Below are 23,289 nucleotides of genomic sequence, written 5' to 3'. Positions count from 1 at the left end.
GCAAATGTCAGTCCGACTCGGTACCGACCCGGTACCTAATAAACTGGCCGGTGAGTGTATATGAGCCCAAGCCCCCCCCCCCCCCCCCACATAATTAAAATAATGATTGTGTCATTATACAATACATAGCCTAATACCCTACCACATATTACTCACGGCAGAAAAAACAACAACATAGATTTAAGATATTCTCCAAAATGAAACAAATTCTAGTAATCACCTTTTGAATATGTGAACTGTATACTGGATTAGCATACTGGATGGACTGTTTACCTTATGCTACACTCCAAACTTTCTTTTCATGAGTCTTTGATTTTTTTATATTTTCATAATTAATAGACTGACACATTACGTTTAGCTACAGCATATCTCACCACCATGGGTTTCCATCTCCTCTTCTCTCACCTTCATACCTTTCTCAAGCGCGCAGAGAGAGTAGCTGTCAACAGTTTAATGAAATATGTTTTGTTGTGAAAACATCTTACTATCGATGTTCCCAAGCAGATTTCACTTGGTTTTCCAAATTAAGCACTGGGTAGCTGCAGGAACAGGGTTGGATATCCCATAGCATACAGAGTTTGGGTGGAATATCACCTGTCTCTCAGCGAGAGGCTGCATGCTCCTCAAACAGTGGTTGATGTGTGGAGTGAAATAAAGATTCTTAAAAACCCAGACATTTCTATATGCAATCCCGTGTGAACGCAGAGTTCTGATGGTTACCACTAAAAAGAGGAGGATCCCAGCTGCTAATATATTGATTTCTCAGCTGATAATATTAAGCACATGCTCCAATATAAAACCGGAGTAGCCTACCCAGCATGATTGAAAAACAAACCATGGGAAGCGGCCTCCATTCGCTATTCGAGTGCATACGGATTACATGTATTTTTCCCCTGCCCCTGTTCCTGCCCATTTGATAATGGACCATTCTAAATCTTAAACCAATTTTACATATTAGTAAAGACAAGATTAATTTGAGAAAAGTCTGATGGGTGAAAATATGATCACTTGATGAGATAACACCTTGTGTGCAGCCTGAGGCAAGGAACAGAGTGCAATACTTTTTTGCAATTGTTTATAATCTTATAGTTGGGTCATGGAGCCCATATATGTTTTGATTTCTATGACATTCTAAGGTTTTTATCATTCACAACTAAAGTTTCCAAATAACTCTAAATCTAGCATATAGGACCTGGTTCAATTGATCACTTTTACGCTAAACATAGCCACTTCATATTCGCACTCGCTCTGGGATTGGAAAAATATTGTTTCTATTTTATTCAGCTAAGTTCAATTATATTCTTCTTACTACTGAACAAAAATATGAAAGCAACATGTAAAGTGTTGTTCCCATGTTTCATGAGCTGAAAAAGACACCAAAAACTTTTGATTCACACAACATTTTGTGTACAAATTAGATTACATCCCTGTTTGTGAGCATTTCTCCTTTGCCAAGATAATCCATCCACCTGACAGGTGTGGCATATCAAGAAACTGATTAAACAGCATGATCATTACACAGGTGCAACTTGTGCTGGGGACAATAAAAGGGCACTCTAAAATTTTTCACACAACACAAAGCCACAGATGTCTCAAGTTTTGAGGGAGTGTGCAATTGGCATGCTGACTGCAGGAATGTCCACCAAAGCTGTTGCCAGAGAATTTAATTTGAATTTCTCTACCATAAGCCACCTCCGTTGTTTTAGAGAATTTGGCAGTAGGTCCAACCAGCCTCACACTGTAACCACGCCAGCCGAGGACCTCCTGTCACGGTAGTCATAAGGAGAGGACCAAAACGCAGCGGGAATATGTACACTCATCTTCTTTTATTGGGACAAAGAAGGAAAAACCCAAAACAAACACGTATACACAACGCCGAATAACAGGCCGGTAAGGCACAAAGCTATACACAGCATAATCTCACACAAACTAACAGGTGAAAACAGGCAACCTAAGTATGACTCTCAATCAGCAACAACGATGTACAGCTGTTCCTGATTGAGAGTCATACCAGGCCAACACAGAAATACAAAACTAGAACAGCCCCTTAGAAATACAACCACAAGAACATACCCAACACCCCGGAACACATAAATCAAATACCCCTCTACAATACACACACACCCCGAACCACCTAAATCAACTACCCCCTTTACATCGACACTTACACCAATAAACCCCAGAAACACTCTACACAAAATATCCCTCTATCTAAACACATACACAAAACCATGAAAACAAATACCCTCTGCCACGTCCTGACCAAGCTACAATAACAAATAGACCCCTTTACTGGTCAGAACGTGACACCTCCACATCCGGCTTCTATTTATGCATAGTCACTTTACACCTACCTACATGTACATATTACCTCAATTACCTTGACTAACCTGTACCCCTGCACATTGACTCGGTACCGGCACCCCCTGTATATAGCCTCGTTATTGTTATTTTATTGTTGCTCTTTTATTTATTTTTTACATTTGTTTATTTAGTAAATCTTTTCTTAACTCTTATTTTTCTTAACTGCGTTTTTGGTTAAGGGCTTGTAAGTAAGTATTTCACAATAAGGTGAGTTTGCACAACCAAAGAATTTCTGCACAAACTGTCAGAAACCTTCTCAGGGAAGCTCATCTGCGTGCTCGTCGTCCTCACCAGGGTCTTGACCTGACTACAGTTCAGCGTCGAAACCGAGTTCAGTGGGATAATGCTCAGCTTCGATGCCTGCTGGCTGGCTAGAGAAGTGTGCTCTTTACGGATGAATCCCGGTTTCAACTGTACGGTATGGGCATGCATAAGCTATGGACAACAAACACAATTGCATTTTATCGATGACAATTTGAATGCACAGTGATAGCGTGATGAGATCCTGAGGCCCATTGTTGTGCCATTCATCTGATGCCATCGCCTCATGTTTCAGCATGATAATGCACAGTCACATGTCGCAAGGATCTTTACACAATTCCTGGAAGCTGAAAATGTCCCAGTTCTTCCATGGCCTGCATACTCAAACATGTCACCCATTGAGCAAGTTTGGGATGCTCTGGATCAACGTTTACAACAGCATGCTCCAGTTCCCTCCAATATCCAGAAACTTCACACAGCCATTGAAGAGGAGTGGAACAACATTCCGCAGGCCACAATCAACAGCCTCAAGTAAAATAAAATTGTATTGGTCACATAGACATGGTTAGCAGATGTTATAGTGAGTGTAGCGAAATGCTTGTGCTTCTAGTTCTGACAGTGCAGCAATATCGAACAAATAATATCTAACAATTCCAGAACAAATAACTAATCTAAGTAAGGAATGGAATAAGAATATATAAATATATGGATGAGCAATGTCGGAGCGGCATAGGCTAAGATGCAATAGATAGTATAGAATGCAGTATATACATATGACATGAGTAACACAAGATATGTAAACATTATTAAAGTGGCATTATTAAGGTGACTAGTGAAAAGGAGTGATCAACTCTATGCGAAAGAGATATGTTGCGCTGCATGAGGCAAATAAATGGTGGTCACACCAGATACTGACTGATTTTATGATCCACCCCTCTACGTTTTTTTTAAGGTATCTGTGACCAACAGATGCATATCTGTATTCCCAGTCATGTGAAATTCATAGATCAGGGCCTAATTTATTTATTTTAATTGATTGATTAACTCAGTCAAATCTTTGAAATTGTTGCATGTTGTGTTTTATATTTTTGTTCAGTGTATAAAATCATATAATATAAAATAATGGCACATGAGTCATAAGCTTATCTTGTCTGCTAAATGAACTAGCCTACAGCCTATGGCATGGAGCCTAGCCAGATAACATGTACAATCGTGGCCAAAAGTTTTGAGAATAACACACATTTTCACAAAGTCTGCTGCCTCAATTTGTATGATGGCAATTTGCATATAATCCAGAATGTTATGAAGAGTGATCAAATAAATTGCAATTAATATTTGCCATGCAAATGAACTGAATCCCCCAAAAACATTTACACTGCATTTCGGCCCTGCCACAAAAGGACCAGCTGACATCATGTCAGTGATTCTCTCGTTAACACAGGTGTGAGTGTTGATGAGGACAAGGCTGGAGATAACTCTGTCATGCTGATTGAGTTCGAATAACAGACTGGAAGCTTCAAAAGGAGGGTGGTGCTTGGAATCATTCTTCTTCCTCTGTCAATCATGGTTACCTGCAAGGAAACACGTACCGTCATCATTGCTTTGCACAAAAAGGGCTTCACAGGCAAGGATATTGCTACCAGTAAGATTGCACCTAAATCAACCATTTATCAGATCATCAAGAACTTCAAGGAGAGCGGTTAAATTGTTGTGAAGAAGGCTTCAGGGCATCCAAGAAAGTCCAGCAAGCGCCAGGACCGTCTCCTAAAGTTGATTCAGCTGCGGGATCGGGGCACCACCAGTACAGAGTTTGCTCAGGAATGGCAGCAGGCAGGTGTGAGTGCATCTGCACGCACAGTGAGGCGAAGACTTTTGGAGGATGGCCTGGTGTCAAAAAGGGCAGCAAAGAAGCCACTTCTCTCCAGAAAAAACATCAGGGACAGACTGATATTCTGCAAAAGGTACAGGGATTGGACTGCTGACGACTGGGGTAAAGTCATTTTCTCTGATGAATCCCCTTTCCGATTGTTTGGGGCATCCGGAAAAAAGCTTGTCCAGAGAAGACAAGGTGAGCGCTACTATCAGCCATGTCATGCCAACAGTAAAGCATCCTGAGACCATTCATGTCTGGGGTTGCTTCTTAGCCAAGGGAGTGGGCTCACTCACAATTTTGCCTAAGAACACAGCCATGAATAAAGAATGGTATCAACACATCCTCCAAGAGCAACTTCTCCCAACCATCCAGGAACAGTTTGGTGACGAACAATGCCTTTTCCAGCATGATGGTGCACCTTGACATAAGGCAAAAGTGATAACTAAGTGGCTTGGGGAACAAAACATTGATATTTTGGGTCCATGGCGAGGAAACTCCCCAGACCTTAATCCCATTGAGAACTTGTGGTCAATCCTCAAAAGGCGGGTGGACAAACAAAACCCCGCAAATTCTGACAAACTCCAAGCATTGATTATGCAAGAATGGGCTGCCATCAGTCAGGATGTAGCCCAGAAGTTAATTGACAGCATGCCAGGGCGGATTGCAGAGGTCTTGAAAAAGAAGGGTCCACACTGCAAATATTGACTCTTTGCATCAACTTCATGTAATTGTCAATAAAAGCCTTTGGCACTTATGAAATGCTTGTAATTATACTTCAGTATTCCATAGTAACATCTGACAAAAATATCCAAAGACACTGAAGCAGCAAACTTTGTGAAAATGTATATTTGTGTCATTCTCAAAACTTTTGGCCACGACTGTAGTAAGCATTATTTCTTTAGACCTGCCTAAAATAAATAATGGATATATTGTGATGGTGTATATTAAATGGAGTTATTATACTTTCTTAAATTGTAGATGTTCCAAACGTGTTTATGTTAATTCACGGTCAATTACTGTGAGGCCTGTAGGCATTTGCATGACAATAACCGTCTGACAAAATTTCATGACCACCACAGCCCTATCTGGGGTCGTATATTATGTGTTAGAGCCAGGAGTGTTACCATTCCACCACAGGCTCTGCATGGAAAACCCGACTTCTGTGACCTAATAATGACTTCTATTGTGCCCTATGTGTCATTGTCAGCCTATGATGGAGTGGAGGTCGAAGGTCAATACCTAATCACAATATCTTTCTCCCTCTCTATTGCTTTCTCTCTTTATTTCTTGCTCATGCTCTCTCTCACACTCTCTCACACTCTCTCACTCTCTCACTCTTTCACTCTTTCACTCACTCACTCACTCACTCACTCTGTCAGGCCAATAAGCTTCGCACCAAGACCCTGCGCAACACCCTCAACCCCATCTGGAGCGAGACCCTGACCTACTATGGTATCACCGATGAGGATATGGTCCGCAAAACACTCAGGTAATCATCTTCTGTCTCCATATTCTAACCCCTAGCCTGCTTACATTTAAATTCAATCAAAACGTTGGAATCACGTTAATCAACGTGATCAAGACAAAGGAGATGATTGTGGACTACAGGAAAAAGAGGACCGAGCACACCCCCATTCTCAGGGGCTGCAGTGGAGCAGGTTGAGAGCTTAAAGTTCTTTGGTGTCCACATCACCAACAAACTAACATTGTCCAAGCAAACCAAGACAGTCGTGAAGAGGGCACGACAAAATGTATTCCCCCTTAGGAGACTGAAAAGATTTGGCATGGGTCCTCAGATCCTCAAAAGGTTCTACAGCTGCACCATCGAGAGCATCCTGACTGGTTGCATCACTGCCTGGTATGGCAACTGCTCGGCCTCTGACCGCAAGGCACTACAGAGGGTTGTGCGAACGGCCCAGTATGTCATTGGGGCCAAGGACTGCCCTTTCCATGATCTCGCCATCACGGTGGACAACTCCATTGTGTCCTCCTCCCAGAGTGCTAAGAGCCTCGGCGTGACCCTGGACAACACCCTGTCGTTCTCCGCCAACAACAAGGCGGTGACCCGATCCTGTAGGTTCATGCTATACAACATTCGCAGAGTACGACCCTGCCTTACACAGGAAGCAGCGCAGGTCCTAATCCAGGCACTTGTCATCTCCCGTCTGGATTACTGCAACTCCCTGTTGGCGGGGCTCCCTGCCTGTGCCATTAAACCCCTACAACTCATCCAGAACGTCGCAGCCCATCTGGTGTTCAACCTTCCCAAGTTCTCTCACGTCACCCCGCTCCTCCGCACACTCCACTGGCTTCCAGTTGAAGCTCGCATCTGCTACAAGACCATGGTGCTTGCCTACGGAACTGTGAGGGGAACGGCACCTCCGTACCTTCAGGCTCTGATCAGGCCCTACACCCAAACAAGGGCACTGCGTTCATCCACCTCTGGCATGCTGGCCCCCCTACCTCTGCGGAAGCACAGTTCCCGCTCAGCCCAGTCAAAACTGTTCGCTGCTCTGGCACCCCAATGGTGGAACAAGCTCCCTCACGACGCCAGGACAGCGGAGTCAATCACCACCTTCCGTAGACACCTGAAACCCCACCTCTTTAAGGAATACCTGGGATAGGATATAGTAATCCTTCTAATCCTTCCTCTGTTGTTATCTATGCATAGTCACTTTAATAACTCTACCTACATGTACAGTTGAAGTCGGAAGTTTACATACACCTTAGCCAAATACATTTAAACTCAGTTTTTCACAATTCCTGACATTTAATCCTAGTAAAAATTCCCTGCCTTAGGTCAGTTAGGATCACCACTTTATTTTAAGAATGTGAAATATCAGCATAATAGTAGAGTGATTTATTTCAGCTTTTATGTCTTTCATCACATTCCCAGGGGGTCAGAAGTTTACATACACGCAATTAGTATTTGGTAGCATTGCCTTTTAATTTGTTTAACTTGGGTCAAAGTTTTTGGGTAGCCTTCCACAAGCTTCCCACAATAAGTTTGGTGAATTTTGGCCCATTCCTCCTGACAGAGCTGGTGTAACTTAGTCAGGTTTGTAGGCCTCCTCGCACATGCTTTTTCAGTTCTGCCCACACATTTTCTATGGGATTGAGGTCAGGGCTTTGTGATGGCCACTCCAATACCTTGACTTTGTTGTCCTTAAGCCATTTTGCCACAACTTTGGAAATATGCTTGGGGTCATTGTCCATTTGGAAGGCCCATTTGCGACCAAGCTTTAACTTCCTGACTGATGTCTTGAGATGTTGCTTCAATATCTCCACATAATTTTACTTCCTCATGAAGCCATCTATTTTGTGAAGTGCGCCAGTCCCTCCTGCAGCAAAGCACCCCCACAACATGATGCTGCCACCCCTGTGCTTCACGGTTGGGATGGTGTTCTTCGGCTTGCAAGCCTCCCCCTTTTTCCTCCAAACATAACGATGGTCGTTGTTGCCAGACAGTTCTATTTTTGTTTCATCAGACCAGAGGACATTTCTCCAAAAAGTACGATCTTTGTCCCCATGTGCAGTTGCAAACCGTAGTCTGGCTTTTTTATGGCGGTTTTGGAGCAGTGGCTTCTTCCTTGCTGAGCCGCCTTTCAGGTTATTTTGATATAGGACTCGTTTTACAGTGGATATAGAAACTTTTGTACCCGTTTCCTCCAGCATCTTCACAAGGTCCTTTGCTGTTGTTCTGGGATTGATTTGCACTTTTCGCACTAAAGTACGTTCATCTCTAGGAGACAGAACGCGTCTCCTTCCTGAGCGGTATGATGGCTGCATGGTCCCATGGTGTTTATACTTGCGTACTATTGTTTGTACAAATGAACATGGTACCTTCGGGCGTTTGGAAATTGCACCCAAGGATGAACCAGACTTGTGGAGGTCTACAATTATTTTCTGAGGTCTTGGCTGATTTCTTTTGATTTTCCCATGATGTCAAGCAAAGAGGCACTGAGTTTGAAGGTAGGCCTTGAAATACATCCACAGGTACACCTCCAATTGACTCAAATTATGTCAATTAGCCTATCAGAAGCTTCTAAAGCCATGACATCATTTTCGGGAATTTTCCAAGCTGTTTAAAGGCAGTCAACTTAGTGTATGTAAACTTCTGACCCACTGGAAATGTGATAGTGATTTTTAAGTGAAATAATCTGTCTGTAAACAATTGTTAGAAAAATGACTTGTGTCATGCACAAAGTCGATGTCCTAACCGACTTGCCAAAACTATAGATTTTAACACTCATTTTTTGGAGTGGTTGAAAACGAGTTTTAATGACTCCAACCTAAGTGTATGTAAACTTCCGAGTTCAACTGTACATATTACCTCAACTAACCGGTGCCCCCGCACCTTGACTCTGTACCGGTACCCCCCTGTATATCATCTCACTGTTGTTATTTTACTGCTGCTCTTTAATTACCTGTTACTTTTATTTCTTATTCTTACCCGTATCTTTTTTAAACTGCATTGTTGGTTAGGGCTTGTAAGTAAGCATTTCACTGTAAGGTCTACACCTGTTTTATTCAGCGCATGTGACTAATAAAATTTGAATTGATTGGGTCCAATTTTGATTGCTAACACGACCACAATTGTGAAGAGGTCACCATGTGTCTCTTACCCTAGGCACAAAAGGAATCAAGTACAATTTTGTAGGCTTAAATCTGTTTTATCCATTCATGCAGTCTCCTTTTAATCAACTTCTAATGGTGTCAAGGGCGGGATTGCACGCATAATTCTGTCAAGAGTCAATGACGTGAAAAAGAGACACTTGTTCCTCAACAGAGTGCACATCATCCTTCATCCTCCGCCTCTTTGTCACAGTGTTTATCCTGTTAGTGGGGCTTTAATCGCGTTGCTGAGTGCTCTGCAATATTGTAGAGTTTGGGATTTGTTACCCGTGACTTGCCAAGCATTGACTCTTAAAACTGTTTGTGTAATGCCTTAGTGTTTTCCATTCCAGGATCCAGATTTTGTTGCGGCTGACTTCTATTCGCTGCACATTTTGTAAACCACCCTCTCGTTTGTGTCAGCGGATTTAATGAGTTAGCAGCTGAAGTGTTGGGAGGAAACCAACTGCTTAAGGTGACCATGAGCATGGTACACTCCTGGGACAGGTGTTTGCCACTTGACAGCTTGAAGTAGGGAGGTGGCAAAAGAGGTCTCCTAAATCCAAACACATAGTCTGTGGGATTATAATTAACTGTCAATCACCCAGAGTTTTTGTTGTTGTTGCTAGTATGACATAGTAGAATGTTTGCCATTCACCCAGTGATATCACCCCTGCCATAAAGGAGCATCAGCACTGTGACTCACACACCCACCCTCCATCCCCTAGTCATCAATTGATTAAACTCCACTGAACCCCTATAAAGTGATAATGATGAATGCAGAGTAGCAGCTCCTGTTTAGCCTGTTGTGTGTGTATTCAATAGGAACAACAGAAGCAAATGGAACAAAACGGAAAGGGACCTACCTGAATTTGTCCAACAAAAACTCTTGTTTTCATAGCAAAACATTTTCCATTGCAAAACGTTTTGCTATGGTGTGCGCTAATGAATACACCCTTTGTCCCATATATGTTTGTGCTATCATGCCAACTCCTTGTTATGCCAAATATGATAGCACAAACAGATCTGGGACCAGGCTAGCACCAATTAGGTTAAACAAGTGAATGAGTGATGGTGCATGATAATGCCGCCCATCACAAAGGTCATTTGGCCCATCAGTAGCTGTATATGACACTAATGACAAAAAAATCTTTACTAACAGCTAATTAGCATTAGTGGTTTACTGATCACCCTGATGAGTTAATTAGCCATAAATAATGACAATTTCAAAAAAAATTAATAAGTGTAGGTGTCTTCCATCCTTTTTGTTTGAGCAGTGTATACTATACAGTACATAAGCAAAACATTTGTCAGGGGCAAATGTGTCATGGAAAATATGTACTCTACCATCATCCCAGGTCTGTATGAGCTTTAACTAACTCCTCTCCTCTCACTATCATTCTTAATATGGCATAACAACATTACATTTACATTTAAGTCATTTAGCAGACGCTCTTATCCAGAGCGACTTACAAATTGGTGCATTCACCTTATGATATCCAGTGGAACAACCACTTTACAATAGTGCATCTAAATCTTTTAAGGGGGGGGGTTAGAAGGATTACTTTATCCTATCCTAGGTATTCCTTAAAGAGGTGGGGTTTCAGGTGTCTCCGGAAGGTGGTGATTGACTCCGCTGTCCTGGCGTCGTGAGGGAGCTTGTTCCACCATTGGGGTGCCAGAGCAGCGAACAGTTTTGACTGGGCTGAGCGGGAACTGTGCTTCCTCAGAGGTAGGGGGGCCAGCAGGCCAGAGGTGGATGAACGCAGTGCCCTTGTTTGGGTGTAGGGCCTGATCAGAGCCTGAAGGTATGGAGGTGCCGTTCCCTTCACAGCTCCGTAGGCAATCACCATGGTCTTGTGTCAGAAGGAGCTGACTGAGGCACATGTACAGGCACATGTACTGTACAGATCTGGGACCAGGCTAGATCAATGTACTCTACATCAGAGTTCCTATGTTCATCCAGGACTTTGTTTCAACCTGTATGAGTTTATCCATATGTTGATACAGTTGAAGTCGGAAGTTTACATACACCTTAAGCCAAATACATTTAAACTAAGTTTTTCAAAATTTCTGACATTTAATCCTCGTAAAAATTCCCTGTCTTAGGTCAGTTAGGATCACCACTTTATTTTAAGAATGTGAAATGTCAGAATAACAGTAGAGAGAATGATTTATTTCAGCTTTTATTTCTTTCATCACATTCCCAGTGGGTCAGAAGTTTACATACACGCAATTAGTATTTGGTAGCATTGCCTTTAAATTGTTTAACTTGGGTCAAACGTTAAGGTAGCCTTCAACAAGCTTCCCACAATAGGTTTGGTGAATTTTGGCCCATTCCTCCTGACAGAGCTGGTGTAACTTAGTCAGGTTTGTAGGCCTCCTTGCTCGCACATGCTTTTTCAGTTCTGCCCACAAATTTTCTATGGGATTGAGGTCAGGGCTTTGTGATGGCCACTCCAATACCTTGACTTTGTTGTCCTTAAGCCATTTTGCCACAACTTTGGAAGTATGCTTGGGGTCATTGTCCATTTGGAAGATCCATTTGCATCCAAGCTTTAACTTCCTGACTGATGTCTTGAGATGTCTCTTCAATATATCCATATAATTTTACTTCCTCATGATGCCATCTATTTTGTGAAGTGCACCAGTCCCTCCTGCAGCAAAGCACCCCCACAACATGACGCTTCCACCCCCATGCTTCACGGTTGGGATGGTGTTCTTCGGCTTGCAAGCATCCCCCTTTTTCCTAACATAACGATGGTCATTATGGCCAAACAGTTCTATTTTTGTTTCATCAGACCAGAGGACATTTCTCCAAAAATTACAATCTTTGTCCCCATGAGCAGTTGCAAACCGCAGTCTGGCTTTTTTATGGTGGTTTTGGAGCAGTGGCTTCTTCCTTGCTGAGCGGCCTTTCAGGTTATGTCGATATAGGACTCGTTTACAGTGGATATAGATACTTTTGTATAGATACTTTTGTGTTTCCTCCAGCATCTTCACAAGGTCCTTTGCTGTTGTTCTGGGACTGATTTGCACTTTTTGCACCAAAGTACGTTCATCAGTGAATTATAAGTGAAATAATCTGTCTGTAAACAATTGTTGGAAAAATTACTTGTGTCACGCACAAAGTAGATGTCCTAACCGACTTGCCAAAACTATAGTTTGTTCACAAGAAATTTGTGGAGTGGTTGAAAAACTAGTTTTAATGACTCCAACCTAAGCGTAGGTAAACTTCGAACTGTATGTGTCATCCTTTTATTAGGTACAGATGATTCAGACCATCTCATTGATTGGATTCCAAGTTTTACCCCCGGGCATTAGAAGACTGTCAATTATTTTCTAATCTACTCTGAGGCCGTAATGTAACTTTGTCAGGTTGAAACCAATGGAAATTGACAGTCGACGTCGATAGCTTTCCCCATTTATTGCATGATGATTTACCAATTTGGCGTAATGCCGTTATCAGCAGTATAGACTCAAACATGGATCCCTCTTGTAGTGCATAACCCGGGCCCTCAATGGAATGTGATGTAGGCGATATTGTTATTTGGAGACCTAGCCTCTCCTTCGCCTTTTTTGTCCTGGGAGTGTCAGACAATCAGATCCTTTGTTGTTGAATGTGATGTGGCTACTGCTAGCTAGCATGAGGACTAAAAGGGCCTTTTTCCAGGAAAACAAGCAGTATTTCAATTTTTTCGATGGAGCAGTGTGGAATTTTTTTTAATTTTGAGTGTAGTGGCATATCCCATCCCTGCATTGAGGTATGTTTTCTGACCCATATCTCGCGCCGGGTCCGCTTTGTATTAATGTAAACATGATTGCATTCTGACCTCAGTGCAGCTGAAGTATGGTAGGGGCAATATCTGCTGGCAACATGGAAGTTAACCCTGTATTTGCATCAATGCTCTTGGGCAGTGGTGATTGACATTTAGAGGCTTGGCTATTTGTTTAATTAATAGAATGGCCACAGAGTATGTCCCCTCCCTCCCAGACACTTGCTTCAGAAGGCAAGCTATTCACAAAGCATCACTTCTCTAGTGTACTCGCATCTACATACATGCAAGTCAACAGGGTAATTAGCTGTAGCATTTGATATAGCTGCCACTCATCAGTGGGACATTCAGACAGCGGTCCAGTGGCAATGGCCTCCAGTGGGAGGGTGGCATTGGACCCCTCTTTCTGCAAATTTTACACTCAGCAGCTGCACACCTCACAAGGGGAGAGGTCAGTTGTCACTAGATCTCACTGGGGCTAAGGAAAGTAACAGAGGCAGCTCTCCAATGTAAAATGGTCAGTAGATTATAATCAAAACACAGCAAACCTTTTCCTAAAATTTAAGTTACACACTGATAAACATTACCAGTGGGGAACATTACCTGTAAGTTGTTATGAACTGTTATGAACTCTGTTAAGCTTCAGGTGTGGTGGTAGAGGTTATGAAGTGATATCAGGACTGAGTTAAGAGACACCTGACTGAGATAAGGCAGAAAGAGGATGCTATTCAACTGGCCTGGTGAAAGCCTTGTCAGTCAGGATTGTTTTTTTTACATGTTTGTTGATGAACACCTATTTTAGACTCTCTTATGTGATGTGGGAATGTTGGATGTGTATTCATGTTGTTGTTTGAGGGAGTTTTACAGACAAAACACACACAGGTGCAGACATTTGTCAGTCTGGTCACTCTGATGTGATGATCATTTTGGTTTATATTTTTGTGTTTGTCCATGTAATAGTGTGTGAATGTGTGGCTCTACATTTGTGTGCATGTGTTTGCGCGTGACGTGAGTGCATGTGTGTGAGAGACGGGTAGAGACGGAGGGAGACAACGAGACATAGAGAAAAGGGGATAGATAGACCATGTCTGTGTGAATGTGGTGTGTTGATTAGGGAGGGCCCACCTGATGATTCACGAGGCGTTCACACTACGGCCTTACTTTAGACTGTCTCTGCCTGTTGCCATGGAAACTACCATCTCCTTTATACCGGCCTCGCCTTCGGGGGTCACCCTTGTCCTTCATGTAAATAAATACTAAACAATAAAAGATAACTGAACAGAGAAGTCTAACCATGTGATAACTTCCAGTCCTCAAGTATGGTGATAAATAATTTGCTGATTCAGAATGCCTTGGCTCTCCCTGTCCTATTGTTTTCCATGAACCCATATCTCTCTCAGCTCGCCGTTGATATCAGAGTGATAAAACTGGATTATTATGCCTGGCTGTCACACCTTCCAACCCAACAGCCTGTTCTCGCCAGTGTGCATCGATCAGAGTAGATTGGAAATTAAAAAGGACATCGCCATGGTGAGGCAGAGGAGGGGATGAAGGGCAGATGGCACTTACCCTCCTCAGGGACAGTTTTTTTATTTTAAAAAATCAATTAAAAGGAAATGGAATGTTTTTGGCCCTAAGGTTTCACCTCTTGAGAGTCTGCCATCCCTTTTACTCCTTGGTGCACCCAAATTAAAGTTCAAGAGGAGAGTTCACCAGGAGACATCTTAGGAATCGAACGCCTTCGCATTTCGTATAGTTGACCCTCCGAAAAAAAAACACAATGCATATTGTAGATTGAGCTCAACAGTTGTTGAGTAGGAGTTTGCTCTAAATTAAGCAGTGACCACAAGACGTGCCAAAAGAGAATGGATCAACTTTAGTTAACTTCCAGGTGTCTTAGTGTGGAACTTCCCAAGAAAAAAATGGTATGGTTATGTTGATCCCTGGGAAAAATTGTACACTATGTAGGGAATTTTCCTGCCTTCCCAGACTCCTTGTACGGCCAAACGCTATGCCACGCCCACGGATGTTAGTTTCTTCTCCACAATGAGTCTAGATCTGGGTACCTCCCTGACGATTTCTAGAACACAAACACATTCTAACCTTTCCGATTGGTTACAGAAAGCGATGGAGATGGGCCAGAACACTTGGGTAAAGCGGCATTTTGAAAATCTGTCTTTAGCTTTGATACTCTGATTGGTTAGAGATGGTCTAATCACAGATTACTTTGTTTTGTACAACACCCCTTATTTTGACATCACCACAAACAACTTCAACAATGGTGGTCTCAGACTAAAGTATGTAGCAAACATAAAGCAGTGGAAGAAATCAGTTTGAGTCGTCAGGCAAGTAGGGAATAGGGTTGGTGGTATTCCAGACACAGCCCTAGTCTTAGCCTGTTAGATTGTCTGCATTCATAAGTGTGTCACTACCACCTCCAGCGATTTGTAAACTTTCTGTTGTGCTTTGATTAGAGAATTGACCTGTTAGAGGTCGGTCCATCAGCTCGCTACAGCTGGTTCCAGGCAGAGATGGCCTGTATCCAACTCTCTCCAGTAACCCTCAGGAGTTAGTCGGAAACCTAAAAAGAAAGCTCAAACCAAATCACCACTGCCTGCTAAAGTTCCCCAGAAAAAAAGGTTAAAATAGCACAATAAAACATGTGCATCAGTTAAAATGATATGGGCCGAATATGTGACTGAACTAATATCACACTGTTCTTGATTCCCCTGACCACTACAATTACAGTATTCTACGCTCTACCTCCCGTGTCTTTTAAGTGGATTGATCCCACATGATTCTCATTTTCAGACTCATCCTCTGCCAACACACTGCTTGTTTCCTCAGAAGGCTATGAGCAGGGGTGCCGTTTCGTTCATGCACAAACCCCTTTGGCCACGGCCGTGCAGTTGAGTAGATTTACTGTGCCACGGGGCAGCCGCGCAATGGGATTATGTCATCTCGTTTACAGATTTATCTGAATTGTCAACAGAGATGGCTTGCATGGCCCGGCGCTTATTGATTCCCACTGAGTTATATCAGAGAGGACCAAGTGCTCTCAGATTTGGGTTTTCATATTTGTGGTCGACTGGTCGTCCATCAATCTGTGTTCGACTAAGCAATCCACAGGGCTGAACAACACATTAGAACACAGAATGACAAAGGATGATTTCATGAAATCCCTCATGAAATCCAATCAAACCACCTTAAAATTATTTCAGACACTCCAACAACCATAATGAGAAGGAAAAGGCTAAATGAACCATACCCCCCAACCAGCGTGTTTCACTCAAAGCTGGGTAAGTGGAGGTAATTGATCGGCGTTAAGTTAGATGTATGAAGCAGCAGTCTGAGAGCATAGAAACATACTGTACTGTACTCAGTCCTAACAAATGGGAGAGATGAGGCAAAGGCCCTGCTCCATAGAAACATTATGAGACACTGAGAGAACTGCAGAGGCTCAGGAGTCAGGCCACACACTGTGTTAACATTAGCCTCATCTGACAGCTTCCCAGTCATTCGCCATTGCTCTACTCACTCTCTCTTCACCAGTGCCAAGAGTGAACAACTGAACATCAGAGAGGCACTTTAATGGGGGGGTCGGTGAGGCACGGCGCGCAGAAACTGCTAACAGCAAGAAAAGTTGGAGTGAAAGTGTGTGTGAGAGTGAAAGAGTGTCACGGTTCCACCTGTCACCAGAGAGCGGCAGAGACCGTCCTAGAGACATTAACAACACTCAGGTGTGTCCTATTTACTCGTTAGGATTTTCCTGTTAAAAGAGGTATGTTTTCTGTTGTCCTTTGCAGAAGTTTGAATTGGTTACTGTGTGTGATTGTTTCCTGAGTGAGTGCTTGAGACTTGTTTTTATCCCCTTTCCCAAGTGTACTGTGATCCTGTGGCTACCGTTTCTCAGTAAAGTATTATGTTTATCCTTAACCACTGATTCCTCGTCTGGTCTCTTCTCTGCACCTGGTTCCAACCTTACCATGTCACAGAGAGAAAGACGGCAGACCGCCGGATCCTCCTCTAAACACCTATGACAGCTATCTTTATGGCAAAGTTGTCTGCCTGACTGCTCCTCATTCAAAGTTCTTGATTTGATAAATAGCCCCTTTATAGTACAGTATGGAAGAACGATGTGCAGAGTCTGCACGTTGCAAGATTGTGTGCTACAAGTTGAACTAGTGTGGGCTAAAGCCAGGCTGCAGTACAGCGTGGGGGCGGTTCATCAATAGCCTTTCCCAAAAATAATGAAAAGGCTATAGTCAACTTCATGATTCTACAGTATCAAAGAGGTACTTCAGTCATAAAGCCTGTCCTTTAATGTCGAATCTGCCACCCTAAGACTGCGTTTACACAGGAAGCTCAATTCTGATATTTATTTCACTAATTGTTCTTTTGACCAATCAGATCAGCTCTGAAAAAGATCTGATGTGATTGGTCAAAAGACCAATTAGTGTAAAAAAAGATTAGAATTGGGCTACTTGTGTAAACGCAGTCTGTTTTTTCTGGAGGGTCTTAATTTCTATTCAGTTCTCCGCAAGGCCCAACATGCGTGATTCTCCAGGACAGAGTTAGTGTTCTATAAATCACATTTATTTGCCTCTCTTAATGAATTGAACTTGCATTGATTTAAGTATAATGAGACACGTGTTAAGTTGCAGCTCATTCGTGAAGAGTTGTGTTTGTGTTTCCCCCTTTCCCCCACAGGAGTCAATCAAATATGTATACGGTTCTTAAACACTACTGGGTGTGTAGTTCACTATATAGGGAATGTGGTGCCATTAGAGACTCAGACACTGTAATGATCTGCTGTTCACTAGTCCCAGTGTACTGACCCTCAGTCCCACCAACGATTCACTCATTATGTTTGCCCGGGGCAATTCACAAATGAGTTGTGTCACAACGATAAGCTTGCTTTAGCCTAGTTTTCAGCATGGAGGGACAGATATGTATGCTATGTGTGTGAAACTTAGGAGTGGTGAATGATGGCTTGGTTTCAAGGCTCTGTTGAGCAGGGCTACAACTTCAACAAACCCAACATTACCCATTCTGGTCCATGGTTTGCTCCATTTCAGATAGACATTCAAATGGTTCTTGTTTGGTAGAGGACTGTTGCCTGAGTCAGATGTGGGACATCCTCAACCAGTGAAGGTGAACAATAGGTCCATTGAATGTTACACCTTCTTAGTAGTAGGAGATCAGATCAGACTGTCAGATGTGTCATTCAAACCTCCTGCGAGCTGGTTGCACATCTGTCTCTAACCTCTAGTCTAGGCCACCTGCCATCTGTTGTAGGGGATAGTTGTATGTTCTACTTAGCCAATTTTGACCCGATTGATCCTGATTGCTCTGTGAAACAAGCTTTCACCAATCATATCAAACACAATGTTTTCTCACTTACTGACCTCTGGGTAATAGGTTAATGTGGGGTATTTGATAGACTCACATCTTCCTGGCCTCCTGAGTGGTACAGTGGTCTAAGGCACTGCATCGCAGTTGCTAGCTGTGCCACTGGAGATCCTGGTTCGAGTCCAGGGTCTGTCGCAGCCCGGCCGTGACCAGGAGACCCATGGGGCGGCGCATAATTGGCACAGCGTCGTCTGGGTTAGGGGAGGGTTTGGCCAGCAGGGATGACCTTGTCCCATCACGCTCTGGCATTTAAAAAACAAATATATATATACTGCTCAAAAAAATAAAGGGAACACTTAAACAACACATCCTAGATCTGAATGAAAGAAATAATCTTATTAAATACTTTTTTCTTTACATAGTTGAATGTGCTGACAACAAAATCACACAAAAATAATAAATGGAAATCCAATTTATCAACCCATGGAGGTCTGGATTTGGAGTCACACTCAAAATTAAAGTGGAAAACCACACTACAGGCTGATCCAACTTTGATGTAATGTCCTTAAAACAAGTCAAAATGAGGCTCAGTAGTGTGTGTGGCCTCCACGTGCCTGTATGACCTCCCTACAACGCCTGGGCATGCTCCTGATGAGGTGGCGGATGGTCTCCTGAGGGATCTCCTCCCAGACCTGGACTAAAACATCCGCCAACTCCTGGACAGTCTGTGGTGCAACGTGGCGTTGGTGGATGGAGCGAGACATGATGTCCCAGATGTGCTCAATTGGATTCAGGTCTAGGGAACGGGTGGGCCAATCCATAGCATCAATGCCTTCCTCTTGCAGGAACTGCTGACACACTCCAGCCACATGAGGTCTAGCATTGTCTTGCATTAGGAGGAACCCAGGGCCAACCGCACCAGCATATGGTCTCACAAGTGGTCTGAGGATCTCATCTCGGTACCTAATGGCAGTCAGGCTACCTCTGGCGAGCACATGGAGGGCTGTGCGGCCCCCCAAAGAAATGCCACCCCACACCATGACTGACCCACCGCCAAACCGGTCATGCTGGAGGATGTTGCAGGCAGCAGAACGTTCTCCACGGCGTCTCCAGACTGTCACGTCTGTCACGTGCTCAGTGTGAACCTGCTTTCATCTGTGAAGAGCACAGGGCGCCAGTGGCGAATTTGCCAATCTTGGTGTTCTCTGGCAAATGCCAAACGTCCTGCACGGTGTTGGGCTGTAAGCACAACCCCCACCTGTGGACGTCGGGCCCTCATACCACCCTCATGGAGTCTGTTTCTGACCGTTTGAGCAGACACATGCACATTTGTGGCCTGCTGGAGGTCATTTTGCAGGGCTCTGGCAGTGCTTCTCCTGCTCCTCCTTGCACAAAGGCGGAGGTAGCGGTCCTGCTGCTGGGTTGTTTCCCTCCTACGGCCTCCTCCACATCTCCTGATGTACTGGCCTGTCTCCTGGTAGCGCATCCATGCTCTGGACATTACGCTGACAGACACAGCAAACCTTCTTGCCACAGCTCGCATTGATGTGCCATCCTGGATGAGCTGCACTACCTGAGCCACTTGTGTGGGTTGTAGACTCCGTCTCATGCTACCACTAGAGTGAAAGCACCGCCAGCATTCAAAAGTGACCAAAACATCAGCCAGGAAGCATAGGAACTGAGAAGTGGTCTGTGGTCCCCACCTGCAGAACCACTCCTTTATTGGGGGTGTCTCGCTAATTGCCTATAATTTCCACCTGTTGTCTATTCCATTTGCACAACAGCATGTGAAATTTATTGTCAATCAGTGTTGCTTCCTAAATGGACAGTTTGATTTCACAGAAGTGTGATTGACTTGGAGTTACAATGTGTTGTTTAAGTGTTCCCTTTATTTTTTTGAGCAGTGTATATTACTTGATAAACAAAATCTCTTACTTTGAGCAATTGTATAATTTTCCTTATATTTTTTGCATACAATATTGCTCAGTATTTTATACAGTATGTTTTGCTCATCTTTATCAGTAATTATGGACCTGGCTGTATATATGTAATATTCAGAGAAGGCTGAATTGTAGGAGAATCACAGCTGGGGCATGGATCATGGATGGGGGCTGCCCTCTCGTTCCCTCTGGGGCTGTCCATGGCTCGTTCACGTCAGGACGTAATGGAGATGGATGAACGGGGTGTCGGGAGCTGGGCAGGCTAGGAAATGGGAGCGAGGGTGTGAACGGAACGAGGAAGAAAGACCCTGCTTATCCTGTCACAGAGGAGCAGATGAGAGCTGAGGTGTGACAGCTGGAATAGGCCTACAGGGGAGATGGCTGTGTGTGTCACTGTCTCTCTCCCATCAATCTCTCGCTCACTCCCTCCCTCCATCCCCTCACCACAATCCCATATCTCACACACTGTGAGCAAGCTGGCTAGAGCTGGTCAGGCTTGTCACTGGCTGGTGGCAGGAGTATTATAACTATCCAAAAGAGTCCAGGTGTGATTTGACATCTAATGTAGCAATATTTGGAGCCGTTTGTGATGTTTTGGACATGTTTTTGTTTTTATTGTTGTTGTTGTGACAACAACACATATTACATTGGATATTTGGTGGCATCAATTTCATTACACACTGTCATTGCCAATGTAGCGGACATGAGTCGGTCATGGTTGCTCATGGTCATGTGATGATGGTCGTGCTGCTGCTCCAGTTTCAACTGTTCTGCCTGCGGCTATGGAACCCTGACCTGTTCACCAGACGTGCTACCTTGCCCCGGACCTGCTGTTTTCTCTCTCTACCGCACCTGCTGTCTCATACTCTGAATGATAGCTATGAAAAGCCAACTAACATTTACTCCTGAGGTCCTGACCTGTTGCAACCTCTACAACCACTATGATTATTATTATTTGACCCTGCTGGTCATCTATGAACATTTGAACATCTTGGCCATGTACTGTTATAATCTCCACCCGGCACAGCCAGAAGAGGACTGGCCACCCCTCAGAGCCTGGTTCCTCTCTCGGTTTCTTCCTAGGTTCCTGCCTTTCTAGGGAGTTTTTTCTAGCCACCGTGCTTCTACATCTGCAGTGCTTGCTGTTTTGGTTTTAGGCTGGGTTTCTGTATAGCACTTTGTGACATCGGCTGATGTAAAAAGGGCTTTATAAATACATTTGATTGATTGATGAGGTAGCACTGCCTGCGACTTCAGAATCGAGAATTTCCTCTTGGTCTAACAGTCAAGACGTTGGTTTCTCTTGTGGTGAGACCCGTGTTCAGATCCCACCGTGACACCAATCTCTCAGAAATGTGATGACAGAAACAAAAGTGCAACATTGTTACTGATTTGTTTCGCAATTTTAAGTTGAATAGCGGAGGTGCATAAAGATGGCAGATCCCATGCACTTACCACAATTTCCTAATTTGCTAAGTTTGGCGTATTGTGCATTGCTCTCCATTACTCTTTTTTTGTATCGTCCTTAGCAGAGTATACATCCCAATTTTAGCTCCAAGATGTCAGCAATAAAAAGAAAAAGTAGATTTATTGCCGTAGTTTAAAAACTCTATGAATAGTGCTTAAATAATGTCCTCATATCTGAATTCTGCCATCTTTATGCACGTTCGCCATTGAGGATTCACAAATATAACCAAGTTTGAGTTGTCATTTACCTCCAGCTCATCAGATAGAAGTGGGGAGGGGCACAATGACTCCCTGTTAGTCATCATTAATTATTGGAACAAAACATCTAGTCATAGCTGTGATTACCTGATAGAGGTGCATTGCTCCCAAACACAAAATCTGTTTTCCTCTGTCTGGGATATTTGTTCGTGTACTGTAGGGTATTATTAATAACATGTTTTTTTTTCCAAATGAGACGTCACCTGGAACAGGTGTGATTTTAAAGAAAGAGAAGTTGATGTGATTGTAAATTGCTGGCATGTTTAGTACTGGTTCTGTTTTTTTGTGTTTTTTTTTTTACAATTATAAAACATTGCACCCACAACCCTATTATTCTCAACTTTGATTCAACCAAAACATTGTTTGATTCATTTTCCCATGGATAAATCTCACTCAAAAAAGACACATCAAAATTTGTATGGTTAAACTCTTAATAATGTATCTAAAAAAATACATTTCATATTTATTAAAATCTCTCCTTAATTATGTTTCCTCTTTCATTCCAATTCAGAGCCATATAATGCATCTAAGTGTATTGTTCTTTGGTTTCGAATCCAACTCCTGTACAATAATTATCCACCATTTCCCATGTTGAATGGCATTGACCTTGTGCCACTGCAGTCAGAGGTAGTTTGAGGTAATGAATCTGCTCCAGGGTGAAGTTTCCCCACATACAGATCTAGGATCAATTTCCCCTTCCTCAATCCTAACCTTAACCATCTGTGGGGGAAATGCAAAACTGACCCAAGATCAGCGTCTTAGGGCCAATTTACACCAATTTATCCTCAAACTAAATGTTCTCTGTAGGTCTCTTAGCTAATGAAGTGGAATGAGTAGTTGATGATCATGTCAATTGGTCAATACTTGGTTATGGATGAATGGGAGGACCACTAGCAGGTTGACATGTACAGTAAAGGGATAGGCAGTGTCGAGTGTGATACAGTGACCAAAGCTTGATCCACAGACCTAAGCCCAGTTACGTTTCTTCCCTCTAAGTGGGCCACCTAAAAATGGTGCACTCGTTCAGTCCTCCTCAAGGGTTTAAAACCATTGGGATGGTGTATGAATTTGCCAAAGGGAGTTTTGACTATATCTCAATCCAGTCATTTTACATCCACAAAGGTGAGTTTACGAGTGCACACTGGGAGAAGGCGGGAAAACACATTTGGGCTCTAGTCCTGGATCTCTCATCGTGTTTGAGAACTAAAGGTTCTAAACCCCCATGTTATTTACAAGGTTTGTTGTTTATTCATCTAAACACAGAACTATAGACCTTTTCAGCTTCAATTGCGATTTTAAGCATGCTGGGCTCCCAAACAGACATGCACTTCATCGCTAACGTTCTGAGAAGATAATGACTGGTGTTTTCTCATTTCGATCCACA

The 23,289-nt window shown here is 43.2% G+C and overlaps 1 protein-coding gene across 2 annotated transcripts in view; it reads left to right on the top strand.

Annotated features, from left to right (window-relative positions):
• The window catches only part of LOC106603746 (double C2-like domain-containing protein beta), a 189,396-nt gene that overhangs the window by 132,659 nt on the left and 33,448 nt on the right, over positions 1 to 23,289 (top strand). For both annotated transcript variants that reach the window (XM_014197801.2, XM_014197802.2), the window contains one exon: positions 5,878 to 5,987. In XM_014197801.2, coding sequence (XP_014053276.1) covers positions 5,878 to 5,987 — 110 coding nt within the window. The remainder of the gene's footprint in view (positions 1 to 5,877; positions 5,988 to 23,289) is intronic.

Source organism: Salmo salar, chromosome ssa04, assembly GCF_905237065.1.
Source record: "Salmo salar chromosome ssa04, Ssal_v3.1, whole genome shotgun sequence".
NCBI classification, from domain to species: Eukaryota; Metazoa; Chordata; class Actinopteri; order Salmoniformes; family Salmonidae; genus Salmo; species Salmo salar.
The sequence above is the reverse complement of the archived record's forward strand: the minus strand, read 5'-3'. Positions and strand labels throughout refer to the sequence as shown.